Source organism: Lycorma delicatula, chromosome 4 (assembly GCF_047948215.1).
Source record: "Lycorma delicatula isolate Av1 chromosome 4, ASM4794821v1, whole genome shotgun sequence".
In the NCBI taxonomy this organism is placed as follows: domain Eukaryota; kingdom Metazoa; phylum Arthropoda; class Insecta; order Hemiptera; family Fulgoridae; genus Lycorma; species Lycorma delicatula.
In genome coordinates this window covers 149,604,438-149,623,683 of record NC_134458.1, presented here as the reverse complement: position 1 = coordinate 149,623,683, position 19,246 = coordinate 149,604,438, and the positions used below count along the sequence as shown (strand labels likewise).

At 28.5% G+C, this 19,246-nt stretch overlaps 1 protein-coding gene across 1 annotated transcript in view; it reads left to right on the top strand.

Moving 5' to 3' along the window:
* Positions 1-19,246, top strand: part of LOC142322953 (uncharacterized) — a 159,289-nt gene that overhangs the window by 56,058 nt on the left and 83,985 nt on the right. Inside the window, exon 2 of the mRNA XM_075362048.1 lies at positions 1,823-1,869. Within this exon, the coding sequence (XP_075218163.1) occupies positions 1,828-1,869 (42 nt within the window). The 5' untranslated portion in view covers positions 1,823-1,827. The remainder of the gene's footprint in view (positions 1-1,822; positions 1,870-19,246) is intronic.

Below are 19,246 nucleotides of genomic sequence, written 5' to 3'. Positions count from 1 at the left end.
TTTCTTTTTATTTGTATAGAATATGAACGTATGTATTTTAAAGAAATGAGTTACAAAAAAAAAATAAATAAATAAATAAAAATATCTTTATGTTATCTATGATGCTGAAATAAACATATTATTTATAAACTCAAGTTTCATGTAATTTGCAACATGAAATCTTTTTTGATGTTTTTTCTTCAAGTGTTAATATAGGAATTTAAATTTTCAACTACTGTATTAGATATCTTGATTATTCTTATATTTCCTAACTTCTCGTGTTTCATTTTTAAAAGAATTTATCAGTAACATTTTAAGAATTAATTTTAAAACATTATACTTACTTTTAAAAAGAGCTTATTTACATAATTTTTCCGTTTTTGTTAAATGTAATACACATAACGCTCTCATATTTCTAGATAAATCATTTACAGTAGTTGATAAACTTTTATAAATTAATCGGCCATTTTCCAGAAATAAAGTGAATTTACTAAATATATTTTTCATGAGTTTGTATTAACATTACCTAAGCAAATTAAAATTACCTTTTCTGTTGCTATCTTGTTCATGGTCTACCTATATATCATTTCCTCCTTTTCTATTAATAAATCGTATACATATTTATGTAACAAATATGAATCCATTGCAAATATTTTCAGATTCTAAATGTTTTCGGATTCTTTGAAGTTAAAAAAAATATTTGTTATTTACAATATATTACAAATTGGTGATAATTTATCTGTGTTGTTAAAAAAATAATAATTTAAAAAAAATATTCTGATTTAAAAAAAAAATAATATTCTGTAGCGGAGGGGTAGAGATCTCGGCCTTTTAACTGGGGGTCCGCGGTTCGAATCCCGGTCAGTATGACATTTTTCATACGTTACAAAATTCAGTTTCTATAATCCCATGTTTACAAGCTTCTCTTGTGTGGTGAATAAATTCATCAAGAAAAAATACTGCATACTAATTACATTAAATATATTTATTTATTTTTGTATGTAAAAAGTTACATTTCGTGATTATAATGTTGCTTTTAAGGGTAAATACCACCTAAATTCCAGAGTATTATACTTTTTAATATACAAGAAAGAACTTATTGGATTTTGGGTCATCTATAACCATTAGGTTACGGTACCCAACTACAGAAACGTTTTTGTTGTATTTATTTTAAATCATTTTTTTAATTGTAAACAGCGTTATTATGAAATTAGCATTTATTTAATTTTTAATGATTTCCCGCAGGTTACAATTTATTTATCATTAATTTTATTAAATAAGAAATTATATAAAGAAAAAACTTAATTAAAATTATATACAAAAATAAAATACTTTTGAGAGAGTAGAATGAAATAACGATTAAGCTAATCGTTCATATGCACTAAAAGTGTCTGTACCACTCTTTTGTTAAGTAATATTTTTAGTCAAATTCTTGTTTCTTGCAGTCCCATCTAATATTATCAATAATTTTTTCTTTTGCTTTTGTAAATTAAGTTAGCAATTTTTTCTTAAAAACGTACATATAATAAGTATTAGATATTTCTGTATATTTATGCAGAAATAACAAAATTATCCGGAATTCTACCGGTATGAGTTTAAAGAAATTTTTACTATTGAATTATTTACTTTATTAGGAAAAGTTCTTTTTGTAAATGGTTTAGGAAATTTCTTTTAAACTTTATTACTATAATTTTTGTCTCTTAACAACTAAATATTATTGAATATTTCTCTTACACGAGTATTATTAAACATTTTATAAACTTGAATTGTTCATAAATAGAATAAGAAGATGGTAACTTTTTTTAATAATTGGCCATTCATGTATAATAATTTTTTTTTTCAGGAGGAATGTTAAGTTCATTTGTTAGTTTAGCACTCGCACTGTTTCAGGTATGTAGACTGTTTAAAATTCATATTTTATTATGTAATTATATTAGTAAATTATTATTATCATTTATTTATGCTTGTAACTTGTAAAATTAATTTTAAGATTAGAATTTTTCATATGCAAACAAACAATTTTTTTAATCATACTGGCTATACCAAGGTTTAATTTACATTTATTTATACGGCAGTTTAAGATGAAGCTCCCCATTCTCAGTTTCTTTCTCTCTCTCTCACTCACTCTATCTCTCTCTCTCTCTCTCTATCACACACACTCTCTCTCTCTCTCTCTCTCTCTTTCTCGTATATTTAGTTCTAAGCTTATTTAGCTGAGGTGATATTTTTATGTATTTAAACTTATATAATATTAAATTACTATGCAATATTGATTTCTCTTCAACTTATTTATGTTCTTTTTTTGTATAATTATTCTTTTTAACATTTCTTATCTTTAAACCTCCATTAGTGCATTACTAAATTTATAATGGGTTTTTAAGGTTATATGTAATAACTTTATTTTTTATTTTCCTATTTTTTTAAAAGTTATTTTAATATCTTGTATTCAAAATTTTACATTATAATTTGAAAGAATAATTACGTAATGAATTCGAAAATAATGTAAATCTTATTTTTTTAAAAGAATTTTTAATACTTTTGCAGTCGTTTTATATAGTCTAATAATAGCTGAATTTTGCTTTCGTGTAGAAATAGAAAGTTGAGATTATTATAAATCTTAAGTCTTATCAAAAAGTAATAAATAATAATTAACTTTCTTTATAAAACTTATTTTATGCAACGGTAAATTTATGTACAACTCTTTTTGTTTTTATTACTATAAAGGTTATTTTCAAAAGATATAAAACATTTCAGTCGCTTAATATAAGTAATACTAATGGTACATATTTCTTCAGCTTTATGTGATCATTTTAGAGACATATTTGTTAATGAAATTTAAAGGTTAGCGTCATTAGCAAACAACTGTCTTTCCTATTGCATTATAAAAAACGCTTTAAAAAACATGAAAAACAAAAAACAGCTTTATTTAAATTTTAGTCTAAGATTAATGACTGTTAATAAGTTTTTATTATTGTTTTTATGTAAGGCTCCTAAAGCGACTGCATGTATTAAAGTTTTCCAAAATTTGAGGTGAATCAGCTACCCTAGGGTTGTACATCGTCAAAATTGTTCATTTCGTTTCGCCAATTTGGGTGTTGGTTCTTTGATCTGTTTCGCTAATTCACTGTTTCTATGCTTGATATTTATTCTTTGTATGATTAATAAGAGCAGTGGCGGCTCGTACCTAAAATTAGTGGAGGTGCTGCTCCTGAAATTTTTTTTCTGGGCTTTTTCAAGGTTGTGGTTAAAGTTTTCTGTAAAATAAAAAAAACCGACAAAAATGAATCAAATAGAATAGCTGAAAGCAGGATAATAATCTAATTCTATACTTTATCACATTCAAGAATATGGTACATTCGGTTTAACCGAATAAATAATGAAATGTCAATACAGATAATAATTTTTAATATTATTAGATATTAACTTAATAAAATGTTCGCTTAAAACCACCATAGTCCAACGGTGCTTAATTTCAATTTTTATGTACACAAAAACAAATATGTAATTAGTTTTTAATAATTATCTTCTCTTTCGCCCTTCCAGCGCGTTTTTGGACAGATCTGGCAATCAAAGAGCCCTGGCTTTGCGCCGCCTTCTGATCACTACTAAAAAACAACTAAACCGCTTTCATATTCCTTCCACCGACTAAATTAGAATAGGGAAGGAACAAGGAACGTTCCATACACACTCGAAGTAAAAAAAAAAAACAACCTCCCACCAGCACTGCGAAAGCAACAGTGCTCTCTCCCGCAGCCTTGCGTGCTGCTTCCTATGTACACATGCGCACAACAGCCAAACACCATGCCGCTGAAACTGTGAAGCGCACAGTTCCATACAAATATTTTTGTATCTTTTTCATAAACTGGCGGATGGTTATTGAGATTAAGCTTAAGGATTATATATTGTACAGGTATAAAGAAATAACGACTCATTATATTAAATTTTATCGATAATATCATGTGGAAATAGGGGTGCTGCAGTTTCATAGTGCCAATGCGCGAGCTGCCACTGAATAAGAGTAATATACTTTTTTTATAGTGTTTTGTTTGTTTTTTTTTGTTCTGAACTTTATTATTTTTTCTTGGACTCATGTTTGTATATACTTATTAATGTTTATTATATATTTATGTGTACTGTATAAGATATGTATACATTTCTTTGAGGGATTTCAATGGAAACCCCTCTCTACATGTAATTTTTTTTTCAAATTTACTTATGGTCCCGGTAAATTGGAACCGATTGTAAATTAAACACTGCAAAAAAAAAGTAAATACTTACTAATTGTGTTTTCTTCTGCAATATACTATAAGGTTAAGAGTACGATTTTTTAATTTTGTTATAATTTTATAACAGAATGAAAACATTAAAAAAACTATATTATTGTAATATGATAAAAGTACAATTGAAGTTTTTTTTTAAAACTAAATATTAAAACATGCTTGTTGTTTATACGATGTTTTATTATTTCAATGAATTTATGGGTGCATACATGTATTACATTGTAATGTATTTATGATGTGCAATCTTGGCTAACAAGAATTGTCATTTAAAAAAAAAAAATTTCAACCTGTTTCAAACTAGAAAACCGAACTGCTTCCTAGAAAATTAGCACAATATTTCGGTTTAAGAGACAAAGCTTATTATGCTTTTTTGCCATTTTTAATAGATTACTGAATCATTTAAAAGGAAATTTCCACAAATTTATTGGTAATAAAATTTAAAGATTTTTTTTACAGAAACTGACGAGTTAATCAATACAACATAAAATAATTTAATTAAAAACCCTGAATTTTCTGCATTCAGTTCATCATGAACATTAACATTAGCTAAAATAATTTTCATCAGCTTTTGGATTGTGATCTGTTTCTTAAATATTTTATGTATTTAGTATATTTACGTATTTATTTTAATATTACTTCGTATGCATATACATTTTAAGTAATTAATGTGGACTTTAACCACATTTATTTTTTATTTTTTATTAATTGTATATTTTATGATGCTTCTGATCAAGGCTTTTTTTATGGTTTCCCTTGATCCATCCAGACAAAGGTTGTGAAGTTCTTTTTTTATCCAGAGTAGCACACCTATATATTCTTAACGTGATTGATGTAATGAGTTATTACATCAATTAATTTTTTACAGATTAAAAAAAATCATTATTTATTTTAATTATGCGTATAAAAATTTAAAACAAAACTACAAAAAAGGTTGTTCAATAAAATCTGTAACATGTTCTATTCTGTCCAGTTGTTGTATTCTCAGTATTCTCTGATTGTAAACCGTATCTTTGAATTCGATTAATGAACCGTGGGGTTCAACGGTCCTAACTTAATCGCCCTTACTTGTCACTACTTAAACCTTCTGCGTCCACCTTAGTATATGTTTAAATATAATTTATGCAAATAATATAATATACATATTACATATTATATAAATTAATTTATATAATTTGAGAAGCGTTTTAGATTTTTCTTAGCGAAGGAAACCCCAGGAAGAGGTTGAGCCACTACAACATTATTGAGTTTTTTATTCGGAATTCGATATGCGGTTTGAATTGGAATTTTTTTACAATTTAACAACTAAATGGTTCTCAAAGAATTTATAGAGATACGTTCTATCAAATCTGTTGACGGTTACCTTATTTTGGGGTAGATGTAAGACCTGGGACTTTTTCAGCGCGACATACATATAATCATCATCATTTTAGCCGTTATACATCCAGCGCAGGATGAAGGCCTCTTCAGAACGTTTCCAGGAAATACGGTATTGTGCGATCTTCTGCCAGTTTGGTCCAATGTACAGTTAATAATATCATCAATCCAATGAGTCTTTCGTGGGCGTTTAACTTCTAGTGGTATCCATTGAAGTGCTAATTTAACCCATTTGCCATCAGTTTTTCTTGCTACATCGCCTGCCGACCGCCTTTTTAATTAATGTGTGTGCCCACACAAGCGTGCGCGCGCGCGCACACACACACACACAAAAAAACACAACACACACATTCACATGTATGTACATCTCTCTTCAGCTTTTTTCCCGAGATTTAACCAGATAATCTTCCTGTCACCAACCTATAACATCCTTGATTTTAGCTCATTATAATTTAAAAAAAAATTAATTATTCTTTGCTCAGTATCATATAAACGAATAAGATTTTTAAGATTCTTTTTTGTTCCAATCTGTTTTAAAATTGGACTATAAGTTAATCGAAGAAATATTTTAAAATTTAAATTACGCTACCTGTTATATAGTCCCCTTAGTATTTATTCATTTAATTTTTTATTTAGTTTTTTGCTTTACGTCATTATATTTTCATTAATTCCCCATTTCACAATGATGGATTTTACTGATAAGTTAAAGTATTCATTACTTGTACCTGTACCTCTTAATTCTCAAACTCTTAAACAGCTTACAGTTATACCAATTGACTGGTTATTGTGCACTGACCGGTTTTTTAACTATTCTTAAGATGTAATTTTATTCCTTTCTCAAACTTTAACATTTTATTGAATTTTTTTATTATGATAAGCGAAAAATTGTAAACATATCGTATTAAACTTTTTTGATGTCGTATTTTATCAATATATTCATATTAATATCTAAATTATCAGCTTTTAACTTATCATATATCCTTATTAATTTACTTAAATTTAATCCGTACTAAAATGAAAGTAAAAAATTGTTCGTTATCTTGCAATTCAACCACAATTAAATAAATAGCTGAAGAGATCTGAGTGATATTTCAATAAAAATTGTTTAAGTGGATTTAAATTATTTTATTTTTATATTCTTACATGTAACACATTACTTTAAGGTATTTATTTTATAATTTTAAATATTTAAATTCAGAGTTTTTTTGATTTTTTCTTAATTTCCGGGTCCACCGTTAGGTATTGCTTCAAAGGATGAGATGAATGATTGTAGCGTGTAAAAATACCAAGCCTGACAGGGATTCGAACCCGGGACCTTCAGATGAAAGGTCATTACGCTACCACTCGCGCCACGGCCGGCTATTTTATAACTAAAATAAATTTAAATATTTTCTTTAATCGTTGGAATTATATTTTAAAGAATAAAAATAAAAAGATAAAAAAATATGAAACATCATCATCGTAATTACACACACATACACAAATATATATATACATATATATTTAATTAATAGCATGTTTTTTGAACCAATGAAAAAAAGTTGAAACTGATTAATTTTTCTCAAATGTTGACATTCAAGTTGTAGTTCCACTTACCAGATAGAGTAAGCATGCTGGGAGATAATTAATAACATTAGAAGATTGATTGATTTATTTCCAAAGTCTTCTGGTAATATCTAAAGCAGGTATCTTCTATAGAGATCTGTTAACAACAAATACTCCACTAGATAATCAAAAGAACCAGAATTATTTTCTTTTAATTATATATATATATATATATACACGAGGGTAAGTTAATTATTATCCGCAATGTAGTTATAAATTTTATTGCAATACAAATAGGAAACTTATATATACATCATTTTTCAATATAGTCCCCTTGCATTTCAACGCACTTGGTCCATCGTTGCACAAGCTTTCTGATGCCCTCATTAAAGGAGATTTTCGGTTGAGCTGCGAGCCAGGAATGCACTGCTTCTTTCACTGTTTTGTCCGAGGTAAATCGACGGCCCCATAATGCCTCTTTTAGTGGATCACACAAGTGGTAGTCAGAAGGGGCAAGATCAGAACTATACGGAGGATGAGCCAGTACTTCAAAGTTAAGTTTCTGGAGCGTTTCAGCAGTGTGGGCAGCAGTATGTGGACGGGCATTGTCGTCCAACAACACAAATCCTTTCGACAGCAGTCCTCAGTGATTGCTTCGAATTGGAGGCTTCAGCTTGGCAGTAAGCATCTCACTGTAACGCGCACTGTTTATTGTCGTGTCCCTTTCCTCATAATCTTGCAGTACTGGGCCTTGTGAGTCCCTAAAAACCCTAAGCAACAGTTTTCCTGCGGACAGTTGGGTCTTGAACTTTTTTTTGCAGGGCGAATTTGGATGTTCCCATTTCATACTCTGCCGTTTACTCTCCGGCTGGTAATGATGATGGATCCATGTTTCGTCACCGGTGATAATTCTGTCTAAGAAGATGTTCCGTTCGTTACCATAACGATCCAAATGTTTTTGGCAGATGTCCAAGCGCGTTCGTTTATGCGACTGTGTGAGTTGTTTTGGGGCCCATCTTGCACAGACTTTACGAAACCCAAGTCTGTTCTGGATGATTTTTTAGGCAGAACCGTGACTAATTTGCAGACGATGTGCCACTTCATCGATAGGTACTCGTCTGTCTAAGAAAACCATGTCACGTGCACGCTCAATTTTTTCCTCATTCGTGGCGGTAAACGGTCGTCCGGCTCCTTCTTCGTGCGTAACAATTGTGCGACCATTTTTGAATTTTTCAATCCATTCGTAGACACTCCGTTGCGGCAGCACACTGTTCCCGTACTGTACCGAAAGTTTTCGATGAATTTCGGTCCCTGGTACACCTTCCAACCACAAAAAACGAATCACTGAACGTTACTTACTCTTCTTTGGTGTTAACAGAAAGCGGAGCAGCCATGGTTAACGCCAGGACAGCGATAATGGAACTAACCTAGCACCATCAAACCTGCACAGACATAACAACAATTAAACCACGCATGCGTCATCTACGCAACACGACAGTAGTACCCACATAAACAAAAATATAACTAAACTGCGGATAATAATTGACTTACCTTCGTATATATAGACACATGAGTATATATATATAAAATATATATAGAAATATTATACATAAAACCTCTTAATGGACTTAAATATTAATGGACTAAAACTGATAAATAAGGATTATTAAACAACATATCAGAATATAAATTTTTATCGTGCTCGGTTATTTTACTTGCAGCTGTCTAAATTTTACTTTTCTGAAAATCTTCTGAAAACCGATATTTTTTTATTTCATTTTAACACTAATAAAGAGAATACGGAAAACAACATACAAATATTATTTTATATATTTTACCATGAAAAAAATTTATGAATTATTTTTTCTGCGATTATTTTTTGACGACAGAGTAACACAGCAAAGTACTGCGTATATTGCTCGTAGTAGAATATAAAATTTCTGTACTGCAATGTTACAGAAATATTAGGATGAATTGAAAAAAAAAACAATTATCAATGATAAAATATTAAACAGGATTACTTGTAAAATCTAACGAATAATAAGTTTTATATTATTTTTGGTAATTAACCCTAGATTTTATCATCGAATTAAATCCATTAAATCCAAAAATCAAATATTATATTTTTAACCATATAAAAATATTGAGAAGAATGTTAGTGCTAGAAAATTAAGTTGTTCGTTAAGCCTTTGTTGATCGTTTGAATTGAATTAATGTTAATTGATTACATCTTTTTCACAGTATTCTTTTTAAGATCTTGATAACTGTAATACTATAACATTTTGCTGAGTTCTTTTGAATGGAAAGAGTCAAGGATCTTGATGTTGGAATTTTTAGATATACCTCACCTATAGTTAATATAGGACCAATAAATATACTGTCACAATTAGACAGGGTATTATTATGAAACTTCTCCGACGCATCTTAGAAAATATATCAAGTTTTCACTTTTAAACATATTGTATAAATGATTACGTAACTCTACACAGTTGCATACAATCGTAGATGGATTCTTCTGAAATATAATGATGCAGCAAAATGAAGATCCGACTCAAACACATTTGTTCATAAATCTAAGTGATTCACCGACACTAGATGATAGCTATCCATAAATAACCCATCTTTACATTACAGGCTTTTTTTCTTTTTTTCTGTTTAGCCTCCGGAACCACCGTTAGGTATTACTTTAGAGGATGAATGAGGATGATATATATATGAATGTATATGAAGTGTAGTCTTGTACTGGCCCAGGTCAACCAATTCTGAGATGTGTGGTTAGTTGAAACCCAACCACTAAAGATCATCGGTATCCACGATATTGTATTCAAATCTGTATAAAAGTAACTGCCTTTACTAGGATTTGAACCTTAGAATTCTCGACTTCGAAATCAGCTAATTTGCGATGTACATTACAGGCTATTCATTTTCTTGCGTAGCAAATATCACAGCTGACTGGCACTGTGCGTCGAAGTCTTTCGTACGCATCCACGGTTGTTTGAATTTTCGTTATTTGTAAACGACAAATTTTCTATGAAAAAACATTTTTTTAATTGAATATTTGTTACGATAATGCATAGTCATAGACAACAAGTATATGTACAAAAGTTTAGCCTTCTATCTCATCTGGAAGTAGGCTAAATATTGCTGAAAAAATTCTAACCATCCCGCCCGTACGACAAAGTATACAGAGCAAGTTAAATAAAAGCGTATAAGAATAATAATACAAACAAATATCTACTTTTTATCAATAAAACATAACTTATAATTACAGCGCTTTTAGTTTTTATGTCCTCAGGAGACAAATAGTAAAAATGAATATATGTTTCGCATTGAATTATAACTCTACCTAATTAATAGTCGTAGTTAAAGGCTTATTTATTTACTTATCGTGTAGATTTTAAAGTGTATAGTTAAAAAACATAATCAATAATTCAAGATGTGAATTAAATTGAACATTTAGTTTGAAGATTCTGATGTAAGTAGACTAAAACTTTTTATAACAACTCCAACATACACTTGTGTCCTTGATGAAGTGTAAAAATTGAAATTGCTTGATATATTTTATATTCTGTAAGTAAAGGGTTGAATTCAATTGTTATTAATGCAAACATATTAAAGAAAATAGATTTTTAAATACGTTTATTTTGGTATGTTGTTTATTATATTGCATACTCTTTCAGCAATTGAACAATTTTTTATATCACTATTTTCAAACTTTTTGGTGTCTATTTTTAAACTTTTTGGTCTAACGCAATATTTAGGCTTACGATAAAAGGATGCTTCTGCTGCCATTCTTAATAAATTACCAAAAGCTTTTTTATATCTTTCCACCAATTTAGTTCAAATAAAATAGTTTTTTTTTTTTAAGAAAAGTTGTCTAAATAATATTAATTAAAAAACACCTGAATTTTCTGTATCCCTTTAACAATTTTTGAATTTTTTGTAGGCCTTTTTGCATATTTATGAGTACATAAATATGCTGCTAAAGTAATTTTTAGAAGGCGTTAACTTTCTACATTATGATTTATTTCGTATTTATTTTGTATATTTATTATCTTTATATATTTATTTTAATACCATTTCATATTTAAAATTTTTAATATAACTTCAATCATTTGTATTATTTTTTCTAAATAATTATGTTTTTTTACGATGCTTAGACCAAAATTTCACCATGGCCAATCTTAATCTATCCAGGTAAATGCTTGGGCAGTTCCTTTCATGTTATTTATAAAATTACCCATTCAAGGTATGATACTTGTATACATATTAGTCAAAATAAATTTCTGTACATCAGTCGGAATTTAAGATTTATTTACTTACTAGCATCCCTGTCACGGCTTCGCTAGCGCTATATGGTTACATATGATTAGTTGTGTGTCGACCAATATTTTGTAATTTTGGACAAATAGGGGCGAAATCGGACCATAAATACAATTTTTCGAAATATTTCAACCCTCAGCGCTACCTAGCGGATCCAAACTAATTCAGGGCCACATTCACAACTCACAAACTTTTAATAAAATCTTATTATCTTAACTATGCAACCGTATGCAAGTTTGTTAAACACTTTTTTTATTTTTTTACATTTTACTTACTAATGCAGTTTTTCACAGTCCTTTTTTTGACCACTTAAGAAAAAGTGTCAGAGCTTAGATACTTTTGCCTGTTAGATCTCCAGGTTTTTTTTTATTTATGCACTTTTTTGCTTGCGAGATCTTCCGGACAAATTTTAAAAATGTAAGATTTTGTAATGTGTATCTTGTCCGCACAGATAATCTTCTATATATAAAAGAAGACAATTTGTTTCGTAAATACCTCGACACCGACGCAACGTAGTGGATATAGTTTTTGCAAAACTTTTTATTTTCACTTAACTAATTTTTTTTTTTGTTTAACCTCCGGGACCACCGTTACGTATTGCTTCAGAAGATGAAATGAGTGATTTGATTTTATGTGAAAATGCCATGCCTGACCGGGATTCGAACCCGGGACCTCCGGATGAAAGGCCGAGACGCTACCACTCGCGCCACGGAGGCGGGCACGTAACTAATATATGTTCTCATTATGAGCCAAATCGGTCCATAAAGACAATTTTTCTAAATATCTCAACCCCAGCGCGACCTAGCGGGTCCAAACTAATTCAGAAACCTTCACGGGCGTGCGCACAACTCATTAAAGTTTCATCACAGTCGGATGAATGGTATAGGAACGCATACGGGACAAACAAACAAAGATTTATTTCTGTACGTATAGAAAATTTAATAAGCTCAATATAAAAGGTTTTTAAACTTATCAAGATAGTTATAAAATAAAAATATATGAAAGTTGATTTCAAAATATACTATAGATTTTACAACAGATTGATTATTGTTATGATATTCCGAAATTCTCCATTTATCTCTCTCATCATTCTTGATTCGATGTTGCTGTTCATATAATGAGTGTAGCATGTTATATTCATGGATCGTTAAGCTTGGATGTTAATTAGGATTTAACAACAGAATGATGGTGAAGGAAAGTATCGAGGTGAAGTTACGTTTAAAATTTAACTGGTTTAGTCAGACCTCGGACTATCAATCTTCCACACGAGAAGGCAGGTCCTAACTACCCGTTTCATTTAGGAACAAAACAATATCGCTTGCATTATGCATACAACATAATTAAAAAATTAAAAATATTTATTTATTTTATTTTATAAGATAAATCGAAATTGTTACAAAAAAAGGCCACACTTTATTAGATGATAAATTAATAGCCTAAACATAGTTTGAATAGATTTTATAACATGTAAAATAATCTAGAATTTCAAAAATATAAGTACCAAATTCCTTGGTACTTTCATACAATTCGCTCTCGTTTCGGTAAATACATTTTTTTTAAATATTTTTTCTAACATAGTATTTTTTACTATCATTTCGTTAATGCAATTTATATCATTGATTTTTTTATTATTATAATTGCCTTTTTTTCAGTTTATTTTTGTTTCATTTATATTTTTCTTTTTTCCTAAAAAAATAATTTTCATTTTTATTTAGTCCGTCACAGACTACGATTATTTGCTATATAATAATTAATTTTTTATAGAATAATATACATATATTTGCATTATTTGACTCTGCTCTATGCTAGTTTTGCTCATCTTGCTCATTAATATTATTATAAGGGAAACGTTATTATTAAACTTAGAACTAATCGGCAAGGATATCACGCGAATAATTAGTAACTATTACCAACTGTTTTGGGGGAGGTCGTGAATTACAAATAAATGTTAGGTTACTGTGCCAGATTAACAAATGAGTAGTTATAGATTGGAAATCCCAGTAAAACTGTAAATAAAAAAATAATAAAATCCCACAAAATACGGATTTTTAAAAAGCGAACCATTTAAAATCCTTTAAACGTCCTATTTTAGGTTGATATAATTTACTTAAAATCATCCGTAATTTTGAATCTTTCTGTTAAAATTACAAAAATCCCGATTGTTTCTTATTAGGATTTATTTCTGTTTCTGTAAAATTATTAAACTCCTTAGTTCTATGTATTTCGTTAATAAGTATCTATAAAATAAGAACATATCAATAATGTAAAACTTTCTTTTTACTCTCATTTCCTCCCATTGTTTTCTTGCATTAAGTAAATGGGATTTGGCAGGATTTTTATAACTGTTTGACCTTTCTGTTCCTAACCTATTAAATGAGATACGTATAGTGAAAAACTTGTCATGCCTGAAAGGGAGTTACAAATCCGAAACCTTTTAAATGAAATGCGGTGACGCCACGACTCCGTCAGGGAGGTCGGAAGAATATAAATAAAAAAGTAAATAACACCTAAAAAAAAAGAAAAAAATTATGTAGCAGTAATTTTTAAATTAGTATTTATGTAAAAGTAATAAAGTTACTGGTTTATACGATAGAAAAAATGATAAGTGATTTAAAAGAAAAAAATGAAAATATTTAAAAATATTTATACATATATGGGTATGACATGCAATTTACAAGTTTGTTGCGTAATAAATCGTTATATTATTGTTATTATTCTACGGAAAAAAGCGGTAGATCAAAAGTGTAATACCTTATAATAGTCTAATCTTTCATTATTAGACTGTTATTACGACTAACTTTGATAAAAAAATTAGTATGTAATGGAAATCAGATAAGTTGCACCTATTCAAAAATAAGAATAAAACATAATGAGAACTGATAGCCAATAACAGTGTACACAGTTTTATGCATTAAGCAGCGCTTGTTTAAACGATGATTATAATGATGTACAAGGTGAGGTGTTATGTTCTATAAAGGTTATCCAAGCAGACCAAGACAAGTGGCCAAAAAACTGCCACACCCTCTTACTTAATTTTTTTACTCTCTCTTTTTCTCTTCTCTTTCATTCTATCTTGCATTTAAATTCTCTATCATCGAATCGACCTCCGATTAAAACCAACCCACTTTGAAAAATTATTTTACATCTAATTCCCGTTCTTCTGTTTAATAAATTTTGATGGCATTGCTTCATTTCATTTTATTCGTGATTGACATATATATATATATATATATATATATATATATATAAATAATTTTTCGTTCTGTTTTATTGATGTTACCGATAGTATATTGTAGTTGCTCGAAAGAAAATAAATGTTTTATTTAAATATTTATGTTCTAAATATTTCGAAAATACTTTCACTTTAAATGTTAAAGATAGTTAAGAAATAATTTTAACCTACTAACATATTTGAAATCAATTACAAAATACAAAGAATATGATTAATGATTATTGAAATAAAAAATAACGGCTAAGAAAAATGGCTTAAGTAACGTTAAAAGACTAAAATCAATAACTAGATGAACATTTTAATTTGCAAAAGAATCATAATAACCTACCCAATTTTAAAGGAATTAGTAATAATAAAAAAATGTAATAAATATAAATTGGCAAGTCTACATAAGGAAAACCCATAATAAAACTAAATACCTAATGGAACAAATTTTGGTTGTTAAGTCCACCCACTGGTCTACATGGAATTAACATAGATGTGTTTGAACAGCAATTCGTCCCTCACAACAAACGAGATCAAATCATTCTATCACGACTAAGGATCAGGTACACTAGATTTACTCGTGCCCATCTGATTGGCTCTCCTCGATCTTACCATAAGCTTAAACCATAGCAGTTGAGCCTGCAATCTCATAATAAAAACTTTTAAAAAATCCTCTATCTTACTGTGATATATGTAATGTACAATGAATTGTAATCCATAATCCTAGAATTTCTTCTCCTAGATGGCCCAAAATTCACAGCTATTCGTCAGCAATTAAACCGTCAAATATGAAGACGATTTTTAGTGGAGAGGATGACATCAAGACGATGTTAATTTTTTTATACGATAGAATTAATAAACGAGGAACTTAATTAAAAAAAAAATCTAATATGCGTAACGGTCAATGTGAAATACTCTAATGTCCAATTATTAGTTAATTTTTTATTTTTAATGTTCGTTTATCGTAAATTTTAAATGTTATTTATTTGTAAACAATTTTCTGTAACTGTTAAGTTGCTAATGACTAATTTTTGATGCGACTATAAATAAAAGAATGAAAAAAATAATAAATATAAATTCAAAAATAAACTTTTAAATATATAAAATTAAATATATTAAAATGTAATAAAACAAAAGAAAAACGGACCAAGCTTACGAAATGCTACAAAAGCATTTATTTTAACTTATATAATAGATAGATGAATTATAAAAAATATATATTAAATGAAAAAAAAATTATTATATAAATAATTTTTTTTTCTTTATTTGAAAAAAAATTATTATATAAATAATTTTTTTTTCTTTATTTATAATTAGAATATACAGATAATTTATTTTTATGATTACCTCCACTGAAAAAATTTAGTTTTTTGTGTGGAAGTTTACAAAAACAATATGTTTTAAAATACATGAAAATAGTAGTAAATTATTGCGTTATATTTATTTATATTTAAATCATTTAAAGTGTCTGTTATAACCCTTAAAAAAGTAAATAAAAATGTAACGATTTAAAATTAATTATAATACATACATATGCGGTTTATAGTACATAGATATTGTGTAAACATATAGCACTCTCATAATTATAGTACAAAGGAGCCCAAATAAATGTACCGATAGAAAAGTAGCCGATTGTATAACTTATTACGTAATTCTTGATCGCTGTTGTTCATGAGTTAAACTATAGACTTTTTTAAATAATGCGTTTTTAGTTTTACTAATTCCCTTACATCTATTGGTAACGATAGTTTAACGAACAAATTGAGCATCTAGTTTTGTAGTTTTCTATTAAAAATATTTTTCGAGCGTTTCTATTTTTGTTATTTTACATTAGATTAATCGATTTATCTATAAAGTACTTTATAATTTTTAAAATATATACTGAAAATGTTGTTTCTACAGTATAAAAATCACTTTTCATAAATTCAATAAACTTATATTATTTTAAAAAAAATATAGAACAAGCCAAAAGATAAACAGATATAAAAGAAAACTCACCAAAAACAAAACTTAGATCAAATTTTTAAGAAATGTTTGAATTTAAAGTGAAGAGTTAAATTAAGACGGTACCCTATCCCATGTCAATCTTAGCTGACCAGTCTTATGATTGGACAGCTAAGGGTCTAATCCGGGTATATATATAGATATATTCACACATACCAACACACACACCCATACACACACACACACACACACACACACACACACACACACACACACACACACACACACACACACACACACACACACACACACACACACACACACACATACACATACACACACACACACACACACACACACACACACACACACACATATATATATATATATATATACATCCGTAATTTAATAATAAAGAGGCTATTTTTTACTTTACCACTCTCTTTTTTAATAAATTATTTTCATTAAGATTTGTATTGGCTTCCGTACAACATAGCAGAATTGTATCAGAATATTAAGGATATAGTACAACGTGTAATAATGTTAGTTTCTGCTGTTAAAAAAATTTCGCCTACAGAAAATTAAAATTAAAATATTTTGAAGTTTTTCTATTTTCTTTAATTTTTTTTTATTCGTAACATCTCTGAAGTTAAAGGTGGTCAGTTGATAAAAAGAAGGATTAAAACTTTATTTTCCTTAAACCAGAGAACCAAATAGGAATCCTTAAAATTTTTATCTTAATTTTAAGATTATTCGGTGGATTTTTATATAAAAGAATTTATAGAAAACCAGTTTGTGTAATTATATAAGTAACTGGACCCTTGTAACAAAAAAAAATCTGAAGTTTTAAATTTTATGAAGTGTTGGTCCAGAAGGAGTCAATTTACATAAAATTTTATACCTTTATCAAGTTTTATACACATAGAAATTTATCTGTAGAGGAAAATTTATTTTATCTTGTAGTGAATCTGCATCTAACAATTTTATATATTAAACTTATGGCAATGAACGCGTTGTTTGAATTTCAATTATCTGAATGTAAATTATAACTTTCCAGTAAACGTCTGAAACCTGTGATATTGGAAAACGGATTTATCTTGTTATTAAATATTACTAGTTTTTTTTTATGGATAAAACAAAACGGAAATGACCACTCACAGTGCAAATACATGCAAGTAAATATAATGATTTTTATTCCGTTCTTTGGCAACATATCACAGCATAGATTTCTTCTTACCTGCCTGAATTTTTGTTTAATCTTAACTTCTTACATATTCCACATCTCTTCTTCATGTTACATCGGTCTTTTTATTCATTTTTTCCTGATATTTATTGACTTATTCCATACCTATTTAACATTTCCAAACATCCTTTTCCAAAATCACATTCGAGTAACTGAAAACTTTTCTCTATTACCTGTTACTATTTTTCATCTCGTTTTTCTGTTCGGGAGAGAACCTTGTACGCAACAGATTCTGTTGATTTAAGTTTGCTTAGAATTTATTATTTTTTTAAAATAAAAATTAAATCTCCTTTACTACAGAAATTCTGTTAATAGATTTTGTTTCACTCTTTTAATCAGCAATTAATTTGCTTAGTTTTTTATTCACTAATCTCTGTTTATCAGGTATCACGAACATTTTTTCATGACGTAATAGCTTCGTACGGTAATATCATTATAATAACATGACAATCTACCACTTCTAGAAATTTTTCTCCAAATTTAGTTTAAAAATTAGTGATCATACTTTTTTTTTTACAAAAAGACTATTTAGGAGCAAGTATGATTTTATTTGCATGGAAATCTACGGACAATTCCATCTTCAACTTAATGCAAAAAATGAAATAAAAACACATTCTGTCAAGCTTAAACATTCATTCGATCATTTTCCTAGTGCATGAAATTTCTTTTATAAGACTTTTTTTCTACATACAACGTATCTAAACATATTTATGTTGAGCTAATGTTTTATGTAAACCATTTATATATTAGATCATAACGAAAGAGATGTGATGAACATAATGCATCACAACTTATTTTTAAATATTCATTCTTAATAGTATCTTACTGAATTTACCCTATAGAATGCATTATAGGATAAAAACAATATGTCTAGTATTAGAAAGGGATCCTTATAGAAAAAATGGAATCGACCAAGTAACCCGCTCGTTACTTGAAGAATTACCCACGTCGAAAGAGATTGAAACATCTAAAAAATATAACTATATCCAACTTTATGCCAAGAATTTTTTAATGAATTATTTTATCTTTTCATTTGAATAGTTTAAATTTCATAAATAATCGGATTAGATGGGTTCTCTCACTAACACCGCTTCAGTATTTTTTTTTAACTTCAAGAAGATTGGGTCAATTTCTACATAAAGTTGAAGATGGAATTATTCATAGAGTTCCATGTAAATAAAGTGATACTTGCTGCTAAATAATCTTTCTACTTCCTTGTATTAAGTACAAGGACAAGGAAGTATCATAATCGCGACAAATTTCTGTTTTTAAATTTCAACGGAAACATCCATTTTGACCATCCCTGAATCCATTTTTACTAGTTTCGGCGTGACGTCTGTA